At 49.6% G+C, this 20,452-nt stretch overlaps 2 protein-coding genes across 3 annotated transcripts in view; one reads left to right on the top strand and one right to left on the bottom strand.

Annotated features, from left to right (window-relative positions):
* Positions 1-1,643, bottom strand: part of LOC116099985 (translation initiation factor IF-2-like) — a 9,116-nt gene extending 7,473 nt beyond the window's left edge. The window contains exon 1 of the mRNA XM_031384057.1: positions 1,147-1,643. Coding sequence (XP_031239917.1) covers positions 1,147-1,643 — 497 coding nt within the window. The remainder of the gene's footprint in view (positions 1-1,146) is intronic.
* The window catches only part of Wnt5b (Wnt family member 5B), a 113,512-nt gene continuing 94,047 nt past the window's right edge, over positions 988-20,452 (top strand). Inside the window, exon 1 of one of the 2 annotated variants that reach the window (XM_031383176.1) lies at positions 988-1,219. The gene's annotated coding sequence lies outside the window, so the exon portion shown is untranslated. Of the gene's footprint in view, positions 1,220-1,411; positions 1,785-20,452 lie in introns of those variants that run through there. The other variant, XM_031383178.1, reaches the window with a different exon arrangement.

Genomic DNA, 20,452 nt, shown 5'->3' with positions numbered 1-20,452 from the left:
GGGGGGGGGGGGAATGAGTTGCTTCCATCTATTGGCTCCTCTCACACTGCTGACAGAGAGGCAGAGCAAAATGACCCTGTGTGAGCATTCTAGGGGTCTGCCTCCTCACATCCTGTTTCTCTAGACTTTAAACTTCCGGATGGTGAGAGCTCTCGGATTGAACCCCAGGCAGCATTCTGGTTCTGTTCCCAGGTAGCATTCTGGAGTGATTACGACCTCCCAGCTGTCCTTGAAACTCCCACAAAGCCAGAACCCCAGAACGAATGATTCACTAGAGGGAAAGAATGGGGCCAATTATAAATTGACAAGGCAGACTCAGAGATTTTGTGCTTGTTTTAGACGGCTCTCTTCTTGTCCCATGTGTCTCCAAGGATAAAGCCCTTGAACTAGATTCCCTGAGAGGGCAGGGTCCTATAGCAATCATAAGGCATTGTTTTACTGGCTGGACCAGGTCTTACAAACCACACTCACTTCCCTTGAGAAAGATCACAGAGTACCTGAGCTGCTGCCACCCCAATTCCAAGAGTCTTTCTTGCCAATTAGGGGATCATTTGGTGAAAAGATCTCTTAATTCTTCCTATTGTAACCCCTGAGAAGAACAGCTCCTTACACCTCATGGGTGTGATGAGTTCCTGGTCCCTTTAATGCCCAGAAAGGGGACTCTGTCCCCTGGGTTGGTTTCTAGTACAGTGCCTCTGATTATTAGTGTTGGTTTCTTCCCCTCACTGAACTGAATTTCGAGGGAATTTCTTTAGCAGGGTGACAAACTCATTCATAACCTGCAGACTGGATTCAGATCGTGGGCACCATGTAACCAGGGTCTGGAACAGGGTCCTGCCACCAGCTGGACCTGGCCTCCCCAAAAGCCTCTTCTAATTCCTTTCACCTTTTCCGGTTCCCTGGGCAGCTCACTGTGGTGTTCTGTGAGGCAACAGACTAACAGACTATAGGACCCGCCATAAAAGTGTTTAAATTCTGCCCTGAGCTAAGGCCAAACACTGGCCTCTAGTGACCTTTGCAGGCTACTAACGGCAGGGTCCTTTTATGTGCCTCCTGTTTATCCGGAGACTAACTCAGCCCTAAGTCCTGACAGAAGCCTTTCCCTCTACAACAATCCAGGCATCAGAGTCCCAGTCCGAGACCTGCCTGTGTGGGTCCCGACACGGATTCGCAGAGTGGAAAGAGTTCCCGGGTCGCTTCGCAGCTCCGGACTCCAAAGGTACCGGTGAGTCTCGCGTCCGCGCTCGGCGTCCACGCGCGGTTGCCGTGCTCTGGCCCCGCGGAGTCTGAGGGACGGTGGGCGCGGGAGGCAGGTGCGGGGGCCGGTCCGGCGCCGGGGAGGAGCCCTCCGGAGCGGGGCGTCGCGCGCGGCCGCGGGCTGCGGGGGGCGGGGAGGCGGCGTGGGGGGGACGGGGCGGGGCGCAGGCGGCGGAGCCCCGGGATCGCGCGCCCCGCGCCGGCGCTGCACTCGAGCCGTGGCCGCCAACCGCGTCGCTAAGTCGGGGCCGAAACTTCCCGGGGTCCCGCGCTCCAGGCCGGGGGCGGTGGCGGCGGCGGCGCACGAACGGACGGCGGGGACGCCGCGTCTCCCCGGATCCCGAGCCCGCGCAGCCTGCGGCCGAGCCCGAGTCCCGGGCGCCCATCGCCCATCAGGGCGGACCCGGCACTCCGGGCGGGCAGGCTCCGGCCGCCGATGAGGAGTGCAGGGCGGCAGCGCGAACGGCCCGCGCGCTGAGCCGAGGCTGCCCGATCCCGCGGCCGACCCGACGCCGCAGCCCCCGCAGGTAAGTTCGGGAGTCGGCCCCGCGCCGGCCGAGGGCGCTGTGTGGCCAGGTGGCGGGAAAGGGGCGCGCGGCGACCGGCCCCGCGGGCCGCTGCGAACAAAGCTGGGGCCGCGCGCGGGTGCCTGGCGCGGGCAGGTGGGGCGCGAGCGTCCGGGGGCTCCGAGCTCGTTCGGCGGGTGGCCCGGAGCGGGGCTGGCACCCGGGGCGCTGCGCGTCGCCTCCGCGAAGCGGGGGGCCCGGAGCTGCTCCGCTTTTCCTGGCTCGCCGGGGCCCAGCTGCAGTTTTGCGCGCGACGAACAGCGCTGAGTGTCTCCGACAGGTACTGTGGAGGGATGACTTTAGCCCAAGTGCCTGCCCCGGGTCATAGCGGGTCACACACTGGAGACGTGGTGCTGTCTGGTTCTCGATTGCTCCTCTGCATCTCTCTCTCCATCCTCGCGGGGCGCCCCGGGAGGTATCTGGCCCAACACTCTGGTCAGACGCAACTTTCTTGGGTATTTGCATCGTCACAAATCATTGTTGGACACTGCTCACTTTGCTTCTAGAACGATCAGTTCTGTTTTGCAGGCAGAGAAACTGAGGTGGCTCAGGCCCAGGGTGAATTGCTCAGTGAATAGATGGAGGAGGAAACGTTTGTCCCCATTACCAAGGTCCCTTTTCTCTGCTTTTGCTGCCAGGCCACGTTGGCAAAGCTTTCAGCAGCTGCTACCTTGGGCAGTTTCATCCTGGTACCTAGAAGAAAAAAGCCCAGGGTCAAGTTAGCAGTCTCCTGAATTACTCAGGCCACCGCGGAGAAAGTTTCCCATTTGCCAGAACTTTGGTGCTCTGGCTGTCAATAGAGGAGCAGAGATAGCAGGCAAGCAGAGGCTCACTCCTTGCCAGAGATCAACACTCAGGCAGGCCCATGTGGATGTTTAGGGTTCCTCCGGGGCAGGCAGGCTCCGGCCACCGATGAGGAGTAGATCAGCACTCAGACAGGCCTAAGCTGGAGCATGGTCCCCTGCACTGCTCTTCCTGTGTGGATTCATTCACAAGGAGAACCTGATTATTTATCAAAGACAGGGCCCTGATCTCAGGCACAGGCTGGAGATGCCAGTCCAGCATCCACAGCCCTGACCTAGCAAAACCCCACCTTGGTGCAAGGCTGGGTGGGGAAGCCTGGGGGATGGTTTCCTTTTATTTCAAAATAGTGTCACATCATCTTTGACACGTGATTGGTAGTTATAAATAGCAAGGAGGAGGGGCAAAAACCAATGGCCAGAGACACCGAGGGCCAGTGTCTTGAGGAGTAAGGCAGTGTTGTGTCTTCCTAAGACGATGAAGGAAAGGAATTGCACCTGAAGCCAGAGCTCCTAACCAACAGGCACAGGTGGCAGACACCATGAGAGGCTGCGACGGACATCCTCTTTGAGCTTTTTGTTGTTTTACAGGGTTTCCCTGTGTGGCCCTGGATAATCACTCTGTAGACCAGGCTGACCTCAAACTCAGAGATCCGCCTGCCTCTGCCTCCCGAGTGCTGGGATTAAAGGCATGGGCCACCACCGCCCCGCCCTCTACCTTTTTCTCCCCTCCCTGCTTCTCTCCTTAAAGCCCACCAGAGGATCTGTGACCCGGTGTGGGGATCTGCTTGCCAGGGAAGCTCATCCAGGCTTGGAAGAGCCTGCCGGCCCGTTCCCATCTGTGAAATTCCTGCTTTCCCAGGCGCGGATACTCTGAGTATTTAAGCATGTGTTTGCTTAAGGTGTCTTGAAGCTGCTACCCCTACTCTACGTATGTAACTGTGCCATCTTGCAGAGCTTCTTATTGGTCAGAAATGATCCTTCCCTTAGTTTTCTTTCTAGGAGGCAGAAAGGTTTAAGGGTCAGGCTAGAATGAAGCTTAGCGGTAGTGTGTGTACTTACTGTGTGTTTCAGGCCCTGGGTGCCACACACACACACACACACACACACACACACACACACACACTACTCCTGAAATTGCTGGGAGACATATACTGTGAAAAGAAAAAAAAAATCTTGGGTTGCTCTCCTCCTAGGTAGTCTACCCTTCTATTAGCCCTAGTGGCAACTGAAAGACTTTGTTTGCGATGCCCAGGCTGGAACTCTGGGCATTGAGGTTGGCAGTCAAGTAATCAGTGTCTGAGCTCATTCCTAGCCCAAACGGGGTTTTAAAAAAAAAGAATTTTGTTGTTTGTTCTTGTTGCAAGGGGCAGAGGCCAGACTGGTGTGTTCTGACTCTGACTTCTAAGATGGCTCTTCTGGATGGCTGTATTCTGGCTTCTGTCGCGTGGCGGGAGTTGTCTGCGATTCTGCGTTTGCTCCCCAGTTCCTTTCCACATCACTGTCATCGACCAGCTCCTTAATCTCCTCAGGATCCACCAGACCCACAGCTCGCGTAGTCCTCGGGGGCTTCCTTCCGTTGTGATGTAACAAGCAGGGGTTGTAATTCAAGCCTCTCTAACTTGGGACAGCAGGAGATCTGACAAATCCTTGGGTGGGGAGAGAGCTAGGAGCCGCGCATCCAGGCATCCGGGCTGGTTTCTGTGACAAATCCCTGGGTGGGGAGAGAGCTGGGAGCCGCGCATCCAGGCAGCCAGGCTGGTTTCTGTTCAGCATTTTCAGACTGTATCTGGGAGTTTGGGGAATCCAGGGTTTAGAGAGGATAACCAGTACGAGGGCCTGAGCCACACCTGCATGCTTCTCCTAGCAGCATGTTGGTGGAGTCCCAGAAATGGACCTGCTGTGGAATCAGTTCTGTCTGGGCCTTTTCCTTCAGCAAGAGACCCCATGGTGCCAGAGGACAGGTGACTGTCTTGCTTTTCCCAAGCCGCTGCCACCCCTGGGCGCCTGTTTACCTGGCTAAATTTAAACCTCTGCCTTCTGAATCCCAGCCTGACCCCCTGGCTCTCTGTCTGCTGTGACCACTGGCTGACTGCTGTGGCTGGATTTCCTGACTTCGTCCCTGTGGTTACGGTTGGGTCTTTTTGTGCCATGTGAGTCTTCTTTCAGACTTTCTAAAGTTGGTCTCTGTCCTCCCTGCTTCCCCACCCCTGTGGCTTTCTTTTCAACTCTTGCCTGCCGCCTGATTTGGAACCTGGGTTGGTATGGGTGGGAGCCTCACCCTGACATCTTTCTAGACGCCAAGCATGGAGGTTTCAGGAAGACTCCTCAGAGGCAGCTGCTGTAAGCCCTCAGGGGCCCTGACTCTTAGGTTCTGGGGTCCCCTCACTTAGTGTGGTGCTGGCAGCACTATAACCACTACAGGATACAAAAGAGGTGGGTGGGTTTTTTTCTGAAATTGGCACCCCCAAATTCCAGTCCCAAATCCCAAACCCTCATCTGTCCCATGTGGCCTGTTTTTGTGTCCTGGTTTTCCCTTGGACTTTTGTCCTCATTTCTGTTCCGGAGGTGAAATGTGTGTGTTCCCTCTCTTCTTTGGCACTTGCTGTAAATCAGCCTGTCTTTAAGGCCCCTTCCATTCTGACCCTTGCTCCTCTACAGTTTTCCCTTGTAGTTTGTGGAAGTCACTGTGCTGCGGTTCAGGCCTGGGTGGGAGGCACGCCAGTGGAAGTCCAGACGTGTGTCCCCCTGGAGGTGAGGGTGTTGAGAGAGGGGCCTGGGCCTTGTCCTTTCTTGGTGTTTCGAAAAGCACGGTCTTGTGGGTAAGTTTTGTGATCACACCTCTAGAGACTTAGTGGTCTCCAGGTCCAGCTTAGCAGGGATCTCTGTGGCATCCTGAACATTATGACAGGGCTCTCTGCCTGTAGCTTCAGGTGACTTGGAAACAGGTATCTGGTTTTTTGGTTGTTTGTTTGTTTGTTTTACAATTTAGACATTCCTTTAGGAGTTTTAAAGTTTAAAAAGTTACATCATTTGTCTTTATTTTGAGTTCATTCTTTGACACTTTGTAGTCCTTTCTTCTCAGTAGCTTCCTTGAACCTAGAATACAAGCTCTTTAAGTGGTTGTTCTTGTCCATGTGATTCATAAGCTCAGAGTGGTTTATTCAGGTCTGTGGGTGGTGACTGAGTTTGGATTAGAAAAGGCAGTGGCTTAGAAAGTTGGTTCACCAGCTGCAGCCCCCAAAGATTACCACCTATTTGTCTGCAGATGTCAAGCTAGAGTTGCTGTGAGTCCTAATGGAGGGCAGTATGTAATCTTTACTTAGGATTCCCTGAGAAACTTCTCAACAATGTTGAAAATAGTAACAGAGCAGAGCCCAGAACGTTCATAAAGCTACGGTGGCTGGGCTTGTGCTGGTCCTGATGTTGCCCATCCTCACTGTGTTCATTCACATTGTAAGGAAGCCCAGCGTTCAATGTGGGAGGCACCTGTGTGCCTCTCCTCCCTTCCCGCATGCTGCTCCTGAGTTAGCGGAAGGCATAGGAAGGAGCCTGGTGCACTCCATTCCATCTCACCCTGGGGGAAGGAGGCTGCCGATGCTGGGGAGGTTAGAACACAGCTGAGACCCGTCACAGGTGTGGCTTGAGGACTACACACTTTACCCACATTTGTTGAGACGTTTCTCCTGGGAAATAAATCTCGAGTCATGAATTACAAAATACTGCACAGAAATCTTGTTTGGGATTTGAGACCATCAGTCAAGGTAATGAACTCTCATGGAGATGTCGTGTAGGAGCTGAGACATAGAGATTCACGAAGAAGCAGGAGCTGGTACAGGGAAGGTTGGGAAGGGGACTCTGAATAATGCTCTGCACCAGGAGCAAGAACAAGTTGAGCTTGGGCTGGAGATATGGCTCAGCAGGTAAGATCACTTGCTGCTCTAGTAGAGGACCTGGGTTCAGTTCCCAGCAGCCACAATGGTGGCTCACAACCATCTGTAAGTCTAGGTCCGGGGGATCTGATGCCTGCTTCTGAATACCAAGGGTGCCAGCATGCATATGGTACACAGACTATATGAAGTTAGAACATTCACATGCATAAAATAAAAAAATCTAAGAAAAATTAGAGAGAGAGAGAGAGAGAGAGAGGAAGAGAGAGGAAGAGAGAGAAGAATAAGTTGGGGCCAAAGAGACTGCGGCTAAGGCTCCATGATACTTCAGTATGTACCCGCTGTCCAATCAGCATTACCAGTCCTGCACTCTAGGCGCGGCTTAGGAGAGCCAGGGCACCTGACTTCTTTCCTTCCATTTCCACACCAGTAGTCTGGAAGCATACCTTCATACCTATCCTCTGTGTGGCTGAAGGTGGGCTGTGATGAAGGTGGTGTGTAGGATCCGTTGCTCATGCCTGGAGTTCTACGGGGCTTGTTCTGAGCTTGATCGTGAGGTCTAAGGACCAGTTTCTTGTTGATCTGCTACTGTCGAGAACTGCTGTAAAACGGGGCGGAAAGCAAATCCTCAAAACTCAGTGGAAAGTTTCAAACAGCTTTATTTATTCATAAACAGCAATAAGCAAGTAAATGGCGAAAGGGGCGTTCGCACACACTCCTCACTAACCTTTCTGGTCTGGCAGGCCTGGCCTGGCTTCTGCAGCGCGCAGGATGCGACTGGATTTTTCTTGCTTTCGGATCTTAGCGGTTTAGGCTTGGCGTCTGCGTGGGCATCCGCGTGGAGACCGAGAATTATTTCGCGACTTGATGTTGTCTCCATTGGGCCCTCGGGCATTGAGGGATTTTGCCGTGCCAGATCGGAGTTTTTAAGCTAAATTCAGCCAATTACAAGTAGGGCGTTCCACACATTACTTCAAGGGCTTCTTTATCACTCGCATGCACACACCGCGCTCTCTGACCTTAATTTTGATAGTTATCTAGGGCGCTGTCCATGGGTTGCCCCACCGTGGGCTCCGGCGATGCGATGCGCCCCATGAGTGCAGCTGCAGCGATGGCTTTACAGCTTGGGGAAAAATGCCTTCTGAGGCCATGTGTGCTTTAAGGCTACTGGCTTGATCTGCACTAAAGATGGAGGCTGCTGGGGAAGGGTTTGGCTCAGAAGTGGAGAACTTTCACGAGGCTCTGAGTTCGAGTATCAGTAGATAAGGAAAGGAAAAGACAGAAGCTGCTCTGTTTTACCTGCGGCTCTCACAGCAGACTGGCCACCTGCGTCAGTCAGCACGCTGCTCTCCCTCAAAGAAAACAGCTCAGCAGGTAAAGGAGCTTACTACATAACCCCGAAGACCAGAGGTCAGTCGCCGAAGCCCAAAGAGAGATGGGAAGAAAACTGCCCGAAGCATAGGTGGGACTTCTGCCCATGCCCACACATGTGAACATAACACACACCCCAATTGTGAAAGGAGGCGCATGACCTACACTTGACCTGGAAGTACATCGCCACCAAAAGGTATTTGAGTTCATGGTTTTAAAGCTCACACCAAAACCTTGGAAATGTCAAAAAAGCTGGCTGCTGCCAGGGTCATTCCACTAATAGACGAACAGTGGTCGGAGACCTGTTTGGGCCGCAATCTGTGGTTGACAGAGCAGGACCCACCACCAGCTTGCCTCTATATCAGGTCCTTTTCCAGTGTGCCATAGCTAGGGGGAAGAATCAAATCCTTTAAGTTGTTGGGCCTGGGAGCTGTGTCTCCTACTCTGTGCTTTACCTCAACTCTAAGTTCAAGGACCCAGCTGCTTCAAACACATCTTAGCTCCTCTTTCTGTATCATTTCTGCTACACACAGAGACATTCATATTTCCTGGCAATACTTTCTCCCCACTATTCACCAACCTGAAACACAGCCAAGACCTAGCACCATGGCCAGCAAAACCCCTCTCAAGCTGTCCCCTGCCTCCCGGGGGCCCACTTCATTCCACACACCTCTCCCCCACTTTGACACTTACTTGATGCTTCATGAACACCTGTGCTCCGCCACCATCTGAGGCTGTCTTGTCTCCGTATCAACCCTCGCTACAAGTCCACCCCCTCCCCTGTGTTTGTCTTGTTCTTCCAGGCTTCCTCAGAGCCAAACTGCACCTGAGCTGAAAGTACTCAGTAAGTGTCTGTTAATTTGGTTTGGTTTTTGACGTTAGCTTATTTGACACAGGGTTTCACTGTGTTGCACTGGCTGGCCTGGGATTCACTACATAGACCAGGCTGGCCTTGAACTCGCTGAGCTCTTCCTGCCTCTGCCTCCTAGGTTTCAATCCTCACTCTGTAAAATCAAGCTCCAGGCAAGATCTGTGCTAAGGGCATTAACATAATGCTTATGACTATGTGCCTTGAAGTCAATCTGGTGTCATGATCTAAATGGGAGTGTTTGTCTTTCTAAATGGTACAAAATAATGGTAATACAGGGCTAAGTAAAATAAGGCTTTCCTATGGTGACCTTGTTCCACTCCCTTGGAAATGGCCTGGGTTTTGCCAGATGGAATGTATAAAACATCACTTGCCTGTTGGGCATCAATTGACTAAGTTTAAACTGAGGTAGGGGGTCCTAGGCAAAGGTGTGTTGCCACAGGCTACTTGAACCCCAGGGCTTGAGGCTCCTGGGCCCTGGGCATCAGAAGTCTAGCATTTCTGCCCCTGTGTAAAATGGGGTCTTGCAGCTGTGAATGAAACAGAACATGGCTTCTATTCTTCCTTTGTAAATGGATCCACAGGCTATCCCATGCCTGACTTTGGAGTTGTTAGGATCGAGTGAGGTGGTGCGCCTGAGGATGATTCACAGCCAGCCAACGGTGCGCTCCTATCTGTAGGATGTGCAGAGTGGAAATGAGACCCAGAGGTTTCTTACAGTCCACTGACAAAACACAGCCCCAGGTGACTCAGGGGTGACTCATGCCTGGCACTTGTCTTCTTGTTTGTGTATTTCTAGGAGTGGCTTTGACAACTTTGGAGAAGCCTGTCTGGTGAGGTGAAATAGTATCCCAAAGAGTTGAAAAGAAGTTACATTCTCAAGCCAAAGTGTAGCCCTGCCCCCAACCCATGTAATATTTGACTGTTTCTCAGCTTTGTCATCAGAAATCCTGTCAGACAGAATATCATTAACGTTAACATGAATGTCTTTATCATGAAAGAGGAGGTCTAATCCATCCTGTGCAGTGCTTAGGGAATTAGGTCAGGTGTATCAGGTCCCAGTTTGAAGAGGTGACCTCGGAGGGTTACCCAGCCCTACTGACTGAGGCTTTGTGACCTCTGAGAGCATCATCCATCCACAGCTGGTGTGAGAATTACATGGAGCGAATCCTGAATGCTCATATAGAACACTCGTGGGGCCTCGATCGTAGAAGGTGCTCAGGAAATGTTTGCCCTAATGGAGCTTCTGAACAAACACAAAGAATGTCATTGTGTAGGCGAGCGAGCGGATCTACAGTGAAACCAGCAGCTTGCTATGTCTGGGAGGCAGGGTGTTATTTTCATACTTAAACAGGCATTAATAAGCTCCACAGATGTGTGGGTTCCAAGTAACCTGACTGAGGTAACGCTGTATTTTCCATACATACAGCTTATTAGGCTGGGACCAGATCAAAACCCCTGGTGAGACCCTCGAAGACAGCTTCAAGTATATCGTTACAGGCGGTGGTGGGGGGTGGGGAGTGGGGGGGGGTTAGTGGCAGAGTCTTAGGAGGCATCCCACAGTTCCTCTTACTGCCTGGAAGGTTCATCCTCAAAACCATTTTGTGGGGGATGGATCGCCTCTGGTTTCTGACTCATTGGGACGCTGGCCTCTGAGAACATACTTGGGGCTTCCTTCCACAACTGAGAGCTAAGGAGAGCCTCTTGCATTCTTTGTGTCTCTTTCTCTGCCTCTGTCCTGACTTGCCACAGAGTGGCAGGATTGCTAATTTTTGAGGGCAGTGGGGAGCATGGTAGGGATCCAGCCAGGGCCTCAAAGCATGTAAGGTAAACATTCTATCATTGAACATATTCCCAAGGCCTCTTTCCTGTTCTAACCAATGTTATTGATATGTAACGTCCATGGAGTGAAATCCACACATGGAAAGTGTGTAAGTCAATACATTGGGACAAATGGGTACATTCATTAAACTGCCCCCTCAGCCCTGAGACATCCTTACGCGCCCAGCAAAGTCCCCTTTACAGCAGAAGGTGCGCTGTGCCATGGACCCAGGTGGCTGGATGTGATTTTGAATCTCTGTAGATTAGTCTTATCTTGTCTGAAAATTCCACATCACTTAAATTATACCAGAATTGAGGATTTCTCCTTTGCCTGGATTTCGCTTCTTTTGCCTGGCAAAATCTCTGTGAGACCCCATCTGGGTTGTTGCAAAATGGTTTGTTCCTTTTTATTGCCGATATTGGCATATTATCTTTACTATTTAGGTGTTAAAGATTGTTACAACAATCTTGGGGGGACAGTGTGCTTGTACATGCATGCTTGTGCAGACCAAAGATAGACATTGGGTGTCTTCCTCAACTGCTCTCCATGTTATTTTTTGAGACAGGGTCTCTCACTAAACCTGGATGACACTGGTTTAGCCCGACTGCCTGGCCAGTGAGATCCAGGAACCCTTCTGAGCCTGTCTCCCTGGCACTAGGCTTACAGATGTGCACCATCATGCCCCGCTCTTTTTCATGGGTGCTGGGGGTCTAATGCAGGTCCTCAAGCCAGTGAGGCAAGCACTTTACTGCCTGAGCGAGCCATCTTCCACCTCAAGGTCTGCTTTTAATTGTGATGTTTAGTCTACTTTCATTGAACACTATGACCTTTGAACTTTTTATTTTGAAGTAACTTTAAACTTACAGAAATATTGGGGAAAAAAAAATAGGACAGGAAAACTTTACATGCCTTTTACTTAGTCTCCCCAGGATTAGCATCTCACCTGACAATTAACATTGTTACTTTACACTGTTGTTGGTGAAACCTGGACCTTCATTCAGTTTCCCAGATTTTTCCCAAATGTCTTTGTCTGACTTCAAATCCACTAAAACATCTCATACTAAACCCAGTCGTCATGACATTGTCATTGTCTCCTTCTCCCCTTCTCCTTCAACGTCTCCCTACATAGTGAGGGCTAGCCTTAAACTCATAGTCCTGCTCTACCTCAGATCCCTGAATGCTAGGGTGACAGAAACCCATGGAATGCCTAGCACTTGGACACCCTTTTTTTAAAGCATCTATCCATCTATCTATCTATCTATCTATCTATCTATCTATCTATCTATCTATCTACTTTTGGTGGGTGAGTATGTGTACCAGAGTATGCATATGGAGGTCAGAGGACAACTTAACAGGAGTTGGTTCTCTCTTCCACCATGTGAGTCCTGGAGATAGAACGAAAGTCATCAGACCTGGCAGCAAGCACCCTGGCCCCCAGAGCCATCTAGCTAGCTCCTCTTGGGTCTTTTCTAACCTTCTCCTGTGTTCACTTCCTCAGTGTGGAGACACTGAACATCTAAGCTAGAACGATTACACGGACCACCCCCGACTCCCCTCTGCAAGCTGGGGATGGAACCTAGGGTCTTGCGTGTACACTGGGCAAGCACTCTATCCCTGGGCTGTACCCTCAGCCCTTGCCCAGGCATGTCTGAAATCATACCTGGATAGTGTTTCTGCATCAGTTTGGATTTGTATGGTGTTTCTCGGGATTCAAGCATGGTTATGCATTCTGTTCATAACAACACAGGCCACACTGGGGTGTTTGGTGTCAGTGTGTGCAGTACTGTGGTGCTGGCTTTTAATCATGTAATGGGGTTTTTCTATGACTTAGTGCAAGTGTACCATGTTGCCTCTCACTTTCCATCTTTCCCCCTCAGATTTTCATCTCTGTGGTGGTTAACTGCACGCACCCTTAGCTCACACATCTTTGTAAACATGCTCTGTGATGTCACTAACTCAGCAGCAGTGAGATTCCATTTCTGTCTTCCCGTCTTAGAATATTGTCATATCTTTATATCAAGATGTTAATATTCTTGCTTTGGCCAGCTGCCTTTCACTTTTGGAAAGCCTTCAGACCCTCACACTTTCGACTCTCGCTCTGATTTGGACGTCTATCCACTTTCGGCCTGTGAATATCCCTTTCAGCATCCCTGTGGCTTGTGTCTACTGGAAAGTCTCTCAGCTTCATTTATCTGGAAACGTCTTTACTCCATTCTTGGATTGGGATAATTTTTCTGGACATAAAAATTATTGCATTTTTTCAGCATTTTATTATGTATGCTATTTCAAATCTCTCTGCTTTTTTGCTGATAAGTTGACTGTCCTCAAAATCATGTCTCCTGCATCTCCTGCATGTCCCCACCTGCTGTGCCTCTATGGTGTGTGTGTGTGTGTGTGTGTGTGTGTGCGTGTGTGTGTGTGCCTGCATGTGTGCATGTGTACACATACATGCAGAGACCAGAGGTCAATGCTGGGTGTCTTCCTTAATCTCTCTTCACCTTACTTTTTTTTTTGGTTTTGGTTTTTCCAGACAGGGTTTCTCTGTGTAGCCCCGGCTGTCCTGGAACTCACTCTGTAGACCAGGCTGGCCTCGAACTCAGAAATCTGCCTGCCTCTGCCTCCCCAGTGCTGGGACTAAAGGCATGTGCCACCACTGCTGAGCTTTACCTTACTTTTTGAGACAGGTTTTACTAAACTTTCCAGTTGACTAGGCTGGTTGGCTAATGAGCTCCAGTGACCACCTTGCCCCTACTCTGTAGCTCTGGTATTACCAGTGTGCACTGCTGCGTCTGACTTTTCTCTATGGGTGTTGGGGAGAAGACCTCCCTGGAGCACGAACTTTACCAGCTAAGTTACCTATGAAGCCCCAGCTGCCTCAACTTTTAAGACTTTGTTTGTTTCAAGTTTTTATTTTAAATTTACTTTATGTGGTGGGTCTTTTGCCTGGAGAGGTAGGAGAGGGTGTTGTTGGTTCCTCTGGAACTGGAGTTACAGATGACTGTGAGCTGCCATGTTGGGGCTAGGAATTGAACCCGGGTCCTCTGAAAGAGCAGTCAGTGCCCTTAACTGCTGAGCCATCTCTCCAGCCCCAAAACTTGATTAATTTTTTAGCAGTTTGTTCATGATGTATCCCAACATGGTTCTTTTTGTTTATAGCTCTAAAAGTTTTTTCAATGTACAAGCTAGTGGGTTTGATTTGTTTGTTTTTATCAAAGTCATGAAAACTTTGCCAGTTATTTATTCAAGTATTTTCCTTCCCCATTTACATCCTCTGATCCTAATACTTTAACTACAATAAATGGGTTGATTCTTTTACACTGGCTTTTAAATTTTAATTTCTTTCTGTGTATTTGGGAGAGATGGTTGTGTGTGCACATGTCTGCACATGTATGCACATATATGCACATGCATGCATATGTATGCACATGCATGTGGAGGCCAGAGATTGACCCTGAGTCTCTTTTTTTTTGTTTTGAGACAGTGTCTCTCACTGAACCTGGACCTCACTGACTCAGCTAACCCAGTGAGCCTTGGGAACCTTCTGTCTCCACCTCCCCAGCTGGAACAACAGGAGCTCAATGTCGCCTGCCCGCCCCACACACCCCCAGCTGGGATAACAGGAGCTTGATGTCACCCAGCCCCCACCCCCAGCTGTTTTGCCTAGATGCTGAAGATGGGAGTTTTTCTGCTAGGCTTCAAACACTTTACTGTCTTCGTTAACCCTCAGCCCATCTTATGATGATCTGTGCATACTAGGCATTGTGTTCGTCTATCTGTGAATTCTGGGATTTGGTTAAGCCTAGTGGTACAGCTGCTCAGGATGCTGAGGCAGGAGGATTGCAAATTTCAAGCTAGCCTGAGCAACTTAGTGAGACTCCATCATAGAATAAATTCTAACCCACCAAGGCTATGTAGCCTGGTGGGAGAGGGCTTGCCTGACATGATTAAGGAACTTGTTCTGTAGTAATGAAAGAGCAGAGACAAAGCGAACCTCTGGCTTTATTAGCTCTTTTTGGGTGGTTTTTCTTTTTGGGTGGCTTTTTTTTTTTTTTTTTTTTTTTTTTTTGGCTGACAGCTTAACTGCTGGCTCATCACTCTGTCAGTGTGGCCTGCTCTGACCCTTTGCCACTGTCGACCTATAAAGAGCACAAGCATCCATCAACTCAACAGGACACAATGCCCACCTCCTTTACAGATCGCATCAGGGCTTGGTTTTACTGTTTCCTCTCTTTGTGTGCAAATAATCTTCCAGATTGTTCCAGAATGCTTGCCCAGTAGTCATCTTTTCACCAACTGATGGACGTTGACGGTTGTTTCTGCTTTTGGCTATTGTGAGCAAGATTACTGGCAGCATGTGTATATAAGTTTTTGTGTTGGGGAGATACCCAGGAGTACAATCACTGGGTGGGGCACATGCTGCTCTGTGCCTAACCTTTCCGGGAAATAGTAGACTGTATTTCCAAAAGGCTGCAGCCTTTTCCCATGAAGAGTGTGCGGATTCTAATTTAGCCACACCCTTGTTACCATTTGTGAATCTTAGCCACCCTAAGGGGTATATACTTTGAAACAATGTGTAAACAGTGTTCCCAAAAGGTCCATGTGTTAAAGACTTGTGTCCCCCCCCACCACCAGACTCTCCTGCAGTGAACATGCTTTGGCCCTTTGGGACATGGGACCTTGTGAGAGATTCTTCCGTCATTAGTGGCATGGGTAAGCAATTATAGGACTAAGCCTGACCTGTCCCTAGTTCTGCTTGTAGCTTGTAAGATGAATAGTTTGCTCTGCCCTGCACTCCTGCCATTGTGTGGAGCCATTACCAAAGGCTCATAGCAGTGGGGGCTGCTCTTACTCTGGTACCTTTAGAAACGTGAGCTCAACTAACCTTTTCACTTTGTAAGTTAATTGCATCTGGAATTTTATTGGAATAATAGGAAGCTGCCCATGTCCCTTGGATTTGTGTGTAAAGCTGTAGTCTTCTCTTGTGACTATATTTGTTTTGTTTGGTTTTGTTTTGTTGAGTTTTGTTGAGTTAGAATCTCACTATATTGCCCTGGATGGCCTAGAACTCAGAATGTAGACCTGGATGGCTTTGAACTCACAGAGAGCCACTTGTCTCTGCCTCCTGAATGCTGAGATTAAAGAGATGTGCTACGATGAAGGACCAGTGCGACTATATTTGGAGTTTGGGGGAGGTAACAGGCTAGCTGATACAAGAAAGGTGGGCCCTGCTCTGGGTTGGTTGTGGTTTGAGTCCTTCCAGGGTCATGTGATAGAAATCTGGTCCTCTGTGTGACCACCGTGGGATGTAGGCACTGTAGACCGTACCACAAGAGAAACTGACAGGGAACTGGCAAGGTAGAGCATGACCAAAGCCCAGAAATCTCAAAAATTGAGATTAGAATACCATCCGGAGGCTGGCAGGAATAGAGCCAACTCCTTCCCTGTTTCCATGCCTGCCTCAGAGCATGTAACCCAGGGACCCCACACCGGGTGGTCACAAGTAGTCAGTCACGGACCACAGAACCTGGAATGCCTCTCCACGATGATGAGACATCTCAGTACCTTAACTTTCAACCAGTGACCATTTTTCACCCTGGAATTCTCACCCCCAAAACAATATAACCCTTGGTTCACCCCGAATGAACTATATGTGCTCAAACTCACCCCCAGTAAAGAAATACGAACAAACCAAGATTGTCTCAGAGAGACAGACCAGAGAAGGCCTTCGATTTAAAGAGCCATAACCAACCTGCCGGAGATCCTACTTGTCTAAGCTGGTACCACAGTGGGAGGTGGTAGAACTTTAGTAAGTGTAGCCTAGCATACAGTAATCATGCCATTAAGGTATGTACTTCCCGGGCATACCACCCAGAATGACTGACAAGGCCAGGGGGTCCTCACAAAGGCCGAAGTGATGGGGTCAACTGCTCCTGGTCTCTAATCCTACGAAACAATGAGCTAAGTAAGTAATTTTCTTTATATATCACCCAGCCTTTGGTATTCTGTTATAGTAATGGAAATTGGACTCTTAGAAACATTATGCTGGGATTGGTGCTCTGATTAAAAAGCAGCCCCTGTCTTCCTCCCTCTTATTCTGTCTGCCTCTCCCTCTCTGCTGTGGGAGTGCTCAGAAGAAGGCATTGGATTTCCTGGAGCTGTAGTTATAGGTTGTTTGTGAGCTGCCATGTGGGTGCTAGAACTGAACCCTGCCTAGTTTTCTGCAGAAGCAGTGAATGTTCTTAAGCACCGAATCTTCCGTGAGCGACCATCCATAAGCCAGTAGGAGAGCCCTTGCCAGAACCTGACCATGCAGATATCCCTGACTGTGTGCTGCCAAGCTCCGGAAATATGAGAAAATGATATTTTGTAATTATGGCAACCTGAGCAGGTAGGGCATGGTTTTGGTTTGATATACACCTCCCAAAATGGTTAATGAGCACTGGTGCATGTAGCTCGGTGTAGAGTGATTATCTGGCATGTGTGAGGCCCTGGGTTCCATCCTCAGCACCACACACCACACACACACACACACACACACACACACACACACACACACACACACACCTTCCCTCCCTCCCTCCGTCCGCCCCTTCTGGCTAATGGTGTTGAATCTTTTCAGGGGCCACCGGCCTCTTATACATCTTCTTTGGAGAAATGTCTATTCAGATCTGCCTGCTGTTTAGTGGTGGGTGTTTGTCTTAACGGAGACATCAGGTATATGATTGGCAAGTACCTTTTTTGAGGCTCCCAAGTTACTTATTTTGGGTTCATTGTTCAACCGAAGACAAGTTTGAATACACTGATACAGACCCCTGGCTCTGCTTCCTCATCTGTTGTTGACAGAGGAAACAACCTGCAGGGACTTGGAAAATCAGATCAGATCCAGCATGATAAATTAGCAAAATGTGAATCTTCCGACGTTCATAGAACTTAATGTTTTCTCGTAAGCAGGAAAAAAATATATGTATATACATTCATTGGCATCCTTGAGGTTTCTAGCCAATCAGAAGCCTGGGACTTCCCTTTGAGACCGATATATTGGGCTAGCTGATGGTGCTTGAATGAGGCTCTTGTTAGGACCTGGGTCTCAGGGGCTTTCAGAATACACAGCAGTGCTGGCTTACACCCTTAGCATCTTTCCAGAGGTTTAGAAGGCTAGGGAAGAGTGAAAAATCCTTCAAATATAAAACCAAGATCTTTCCAATAGAAACAAGCATCATTTTATACAGTGGCGACTCTGCTCCTTAACATAAAATAGTGCAGACTAGCCCATGGCGTTTGTGGTTGTTAGTTGTGGTTTACGGTACTGAGGCAGAACCCAGGCCAGTGTATGGGCATGCTAGAATATTCTGCAGCAGAGCTGTACCCCAAGTCCTTGGTGTTCCTCTCTCTTCTGAAGAAATGCAAAATAAATTTAGTTCTGAACTTCATGGCACCCCGTAAGATGGGAGCCTGCCTGAGGTCACTCAAGTTTCTAACAGACTCACACTAAGCAGTCTGAAGATCGTCTCTGGCATCCCGTTCTAGTAACAGGCTTGTCATCGAGTGGTGAGTCACACCTGTACCAGGTTGCAGCTTTGTTTGTGGAATGCATTTTCCTACACCAGTTGACAACTGTACACACGTGTTTGCCCGTGTATGTGACACATGCATATTACTCCCATCTGCCATTTGTCTGTCCAATAGTCTTGAGGTGGACAAGCCCCAGTATGATGGCATCTAGACTTAGGAACTAGCCTCAGGGTGACACAGACCTCTCAGGAGTGGTCATTTGCCTGGGGTTCATATGCATGACCATCTCACTGAGTGGTGTGAGGCTCAAATGAAGTTCTGGATCAGAGGGCATCTGGGCACGGCAGTCCCCTCTGCTTGTGTCCCTATGTTGCCCTCCAGAGATGACCATGCCATTGCACTTCAGGAGGGGAGAAGGCTGCCAGGCCAGAGCTGCCGATCTTGTGTGTACAGGGCAACAGGCTACGGTGCTAGGAACCAGAGAGACTTCTCATCCATCTTTGGTTATCCACATGTTGGGCTTCTGAGCCCTGGGTTGTTTTACACAGCTCTGGCTCATATGGATCCCATGCCTTCTGAGGTCTGTGAATCTCCTGTTCTAAACTTGCTACATTTCAGGCTTGCGGGTCAGCTGCACTGCAGAATGGCAGGCCAACTTCTTCTGTAGGCTTCTCCTGCCCACACCCGCAGGGGATGCATTTGCTGTCAGCCACCCAGTGCTCAGCATATACAGGTATCCTGAGGTCTTGGCCTCGAGAGGGCACACAAGGTGAGATCATTTAATACATTCCTGTGGGATCTGCATTCGCTCCAGCCTACTTGATGCTTTCTGGAGAGGAGAAATAAAAGACCTTTTTAGGACAGATAACTGGGCAGTGTGGCTCACACCCACATCATACACTAAATGTAGATGTGGGGACTTTCCCTGGGTCTGGCTGTTAGAAAAGAAGTGAAATCTGTGCCTTGGGATGCCGTGGAGCCACCCCAGGACGCGGTGTATTGCCTTCAGCTACTGCCAAAGCATTCCTGCCTGATGGTCAGGACTGATACTTTGTTTCCAGTCAGTGGCTCCACCCATTGTCTTCCCAGACACCAAAGCTTTGTCAGGTGTCAGGCAGGAGTTCCTACCCACTGCTACTCTTGCTTCTGTAACACACTTGTGGTTAGCCAATAGCAGCCACTGGCCCTAGCCCTATGGTGACAAGAGCCCTATTTGGGTAGATGAAAACCAGCACCCCTCGGTGGAGCCTCCCCAGATACCCCTGCGCACTGCATATGGGATCTTGAGAGGTCCAGATGGCCAGGAGCAGCTTGTGCATACGGGACTTGGCTACCCTTGGCCACCTTTGTCCACCCTGCCCCATCAGCCATCCTTTCTTTCTTCCTTTTCGCTTGGTACTGCTCCCTTTCCATCCTGTTGAGTGAGGGAGATCTGGCCACAAACACGCACACAAGGCCTGCACCCATGTGAGTGCCAGTGGCCAAGATGCTGTAACAATTAGGGCACCTTTGCACAGCTGTTTAATGTGTGACTCCGAGTGGTGTGACAGGATTCTCTGACACAATCAAGGCCTGGCCTTTTGCCTTCAGAGAGTTGACATCTATACACATGAAGTGTTAAAGAGGAGAGAGCTCTGACAGATACAAGCCAGAGCTCTTACCAGCCAAAGCCTTGGGCATTCGCTAACCTCTGAACCTCAGTGTCCTTGTCTCGAAAGGAAGTTTTGAGAATTCACTTCTGAGAATTTGGGAGGCTATTTAAGAATGGGACAGTTTTCTTTCAACTCTAGCGTATCATCGTTCCAAATGGGAACTAAGTTATAAGGACCCAAGTAGCTCTTCCGCAGTGATGGAGTGTACCCATCGCTACAGGGCTACACAGGCAGTGGGTAGGGGCTCCCCCATGGAGCTGAACGGAGCTCATCAACACTTTATGTTTGGCCTTGCTACTTAATAAATGAGATTTCTAGTTACTTCCTTCAGCCTGGAGACTCCACCCATGTAAAAACAAAACTTCTGAGCTAGTAGGTAAGAGGCAACAGCCAGGAGTCCTTCGACTGGAAGAGGCCTTTGGGGCCGTGCTCTGTTCTGATTTTGTTGGCTTCTTTTGCTGTCCAGGATGTTCTCTAACTCGTGAGCTCAAGTGACCTTTTACCTCAGTCTTTCAACTAGCTAGGGGCTACAGGCTGCGTTATACTTTTATTTTCTATACTGCAGTGAAAGTCAAGAAACACCAGTTACCTATCAGACAGTGCCTTTGATGGGGGCTGGAAACATGGCACAGTGGTTAAAGGCACTGGCTGCTCTTACAGATCCCAGCACCCATGTTGGCCACTCTCTCTCTCTCTCTCTCTCTCTCTCTCTCT

The sequence above is a fragment of the Mastomys coucha genome, unplaced genomic scaffold, assembly GCF_008632895.1.
Source record: "Mastomys coucha isolate ucsf_1 unplaced genomic scaffold, UCSF_Mcou_1 pScaffold20, whole genome shotgun sequence".
Lineage (NCBI taxonomy): Eukaryota > Metazoa > Chordata > Mammalia > Rodentia > Muridae > Mastomys > Mastomys coucha.
Note: the sequence above shows the minus strand (reverse complement) of the source record. Positions and strands in the feature narration are given on the sequence as shown.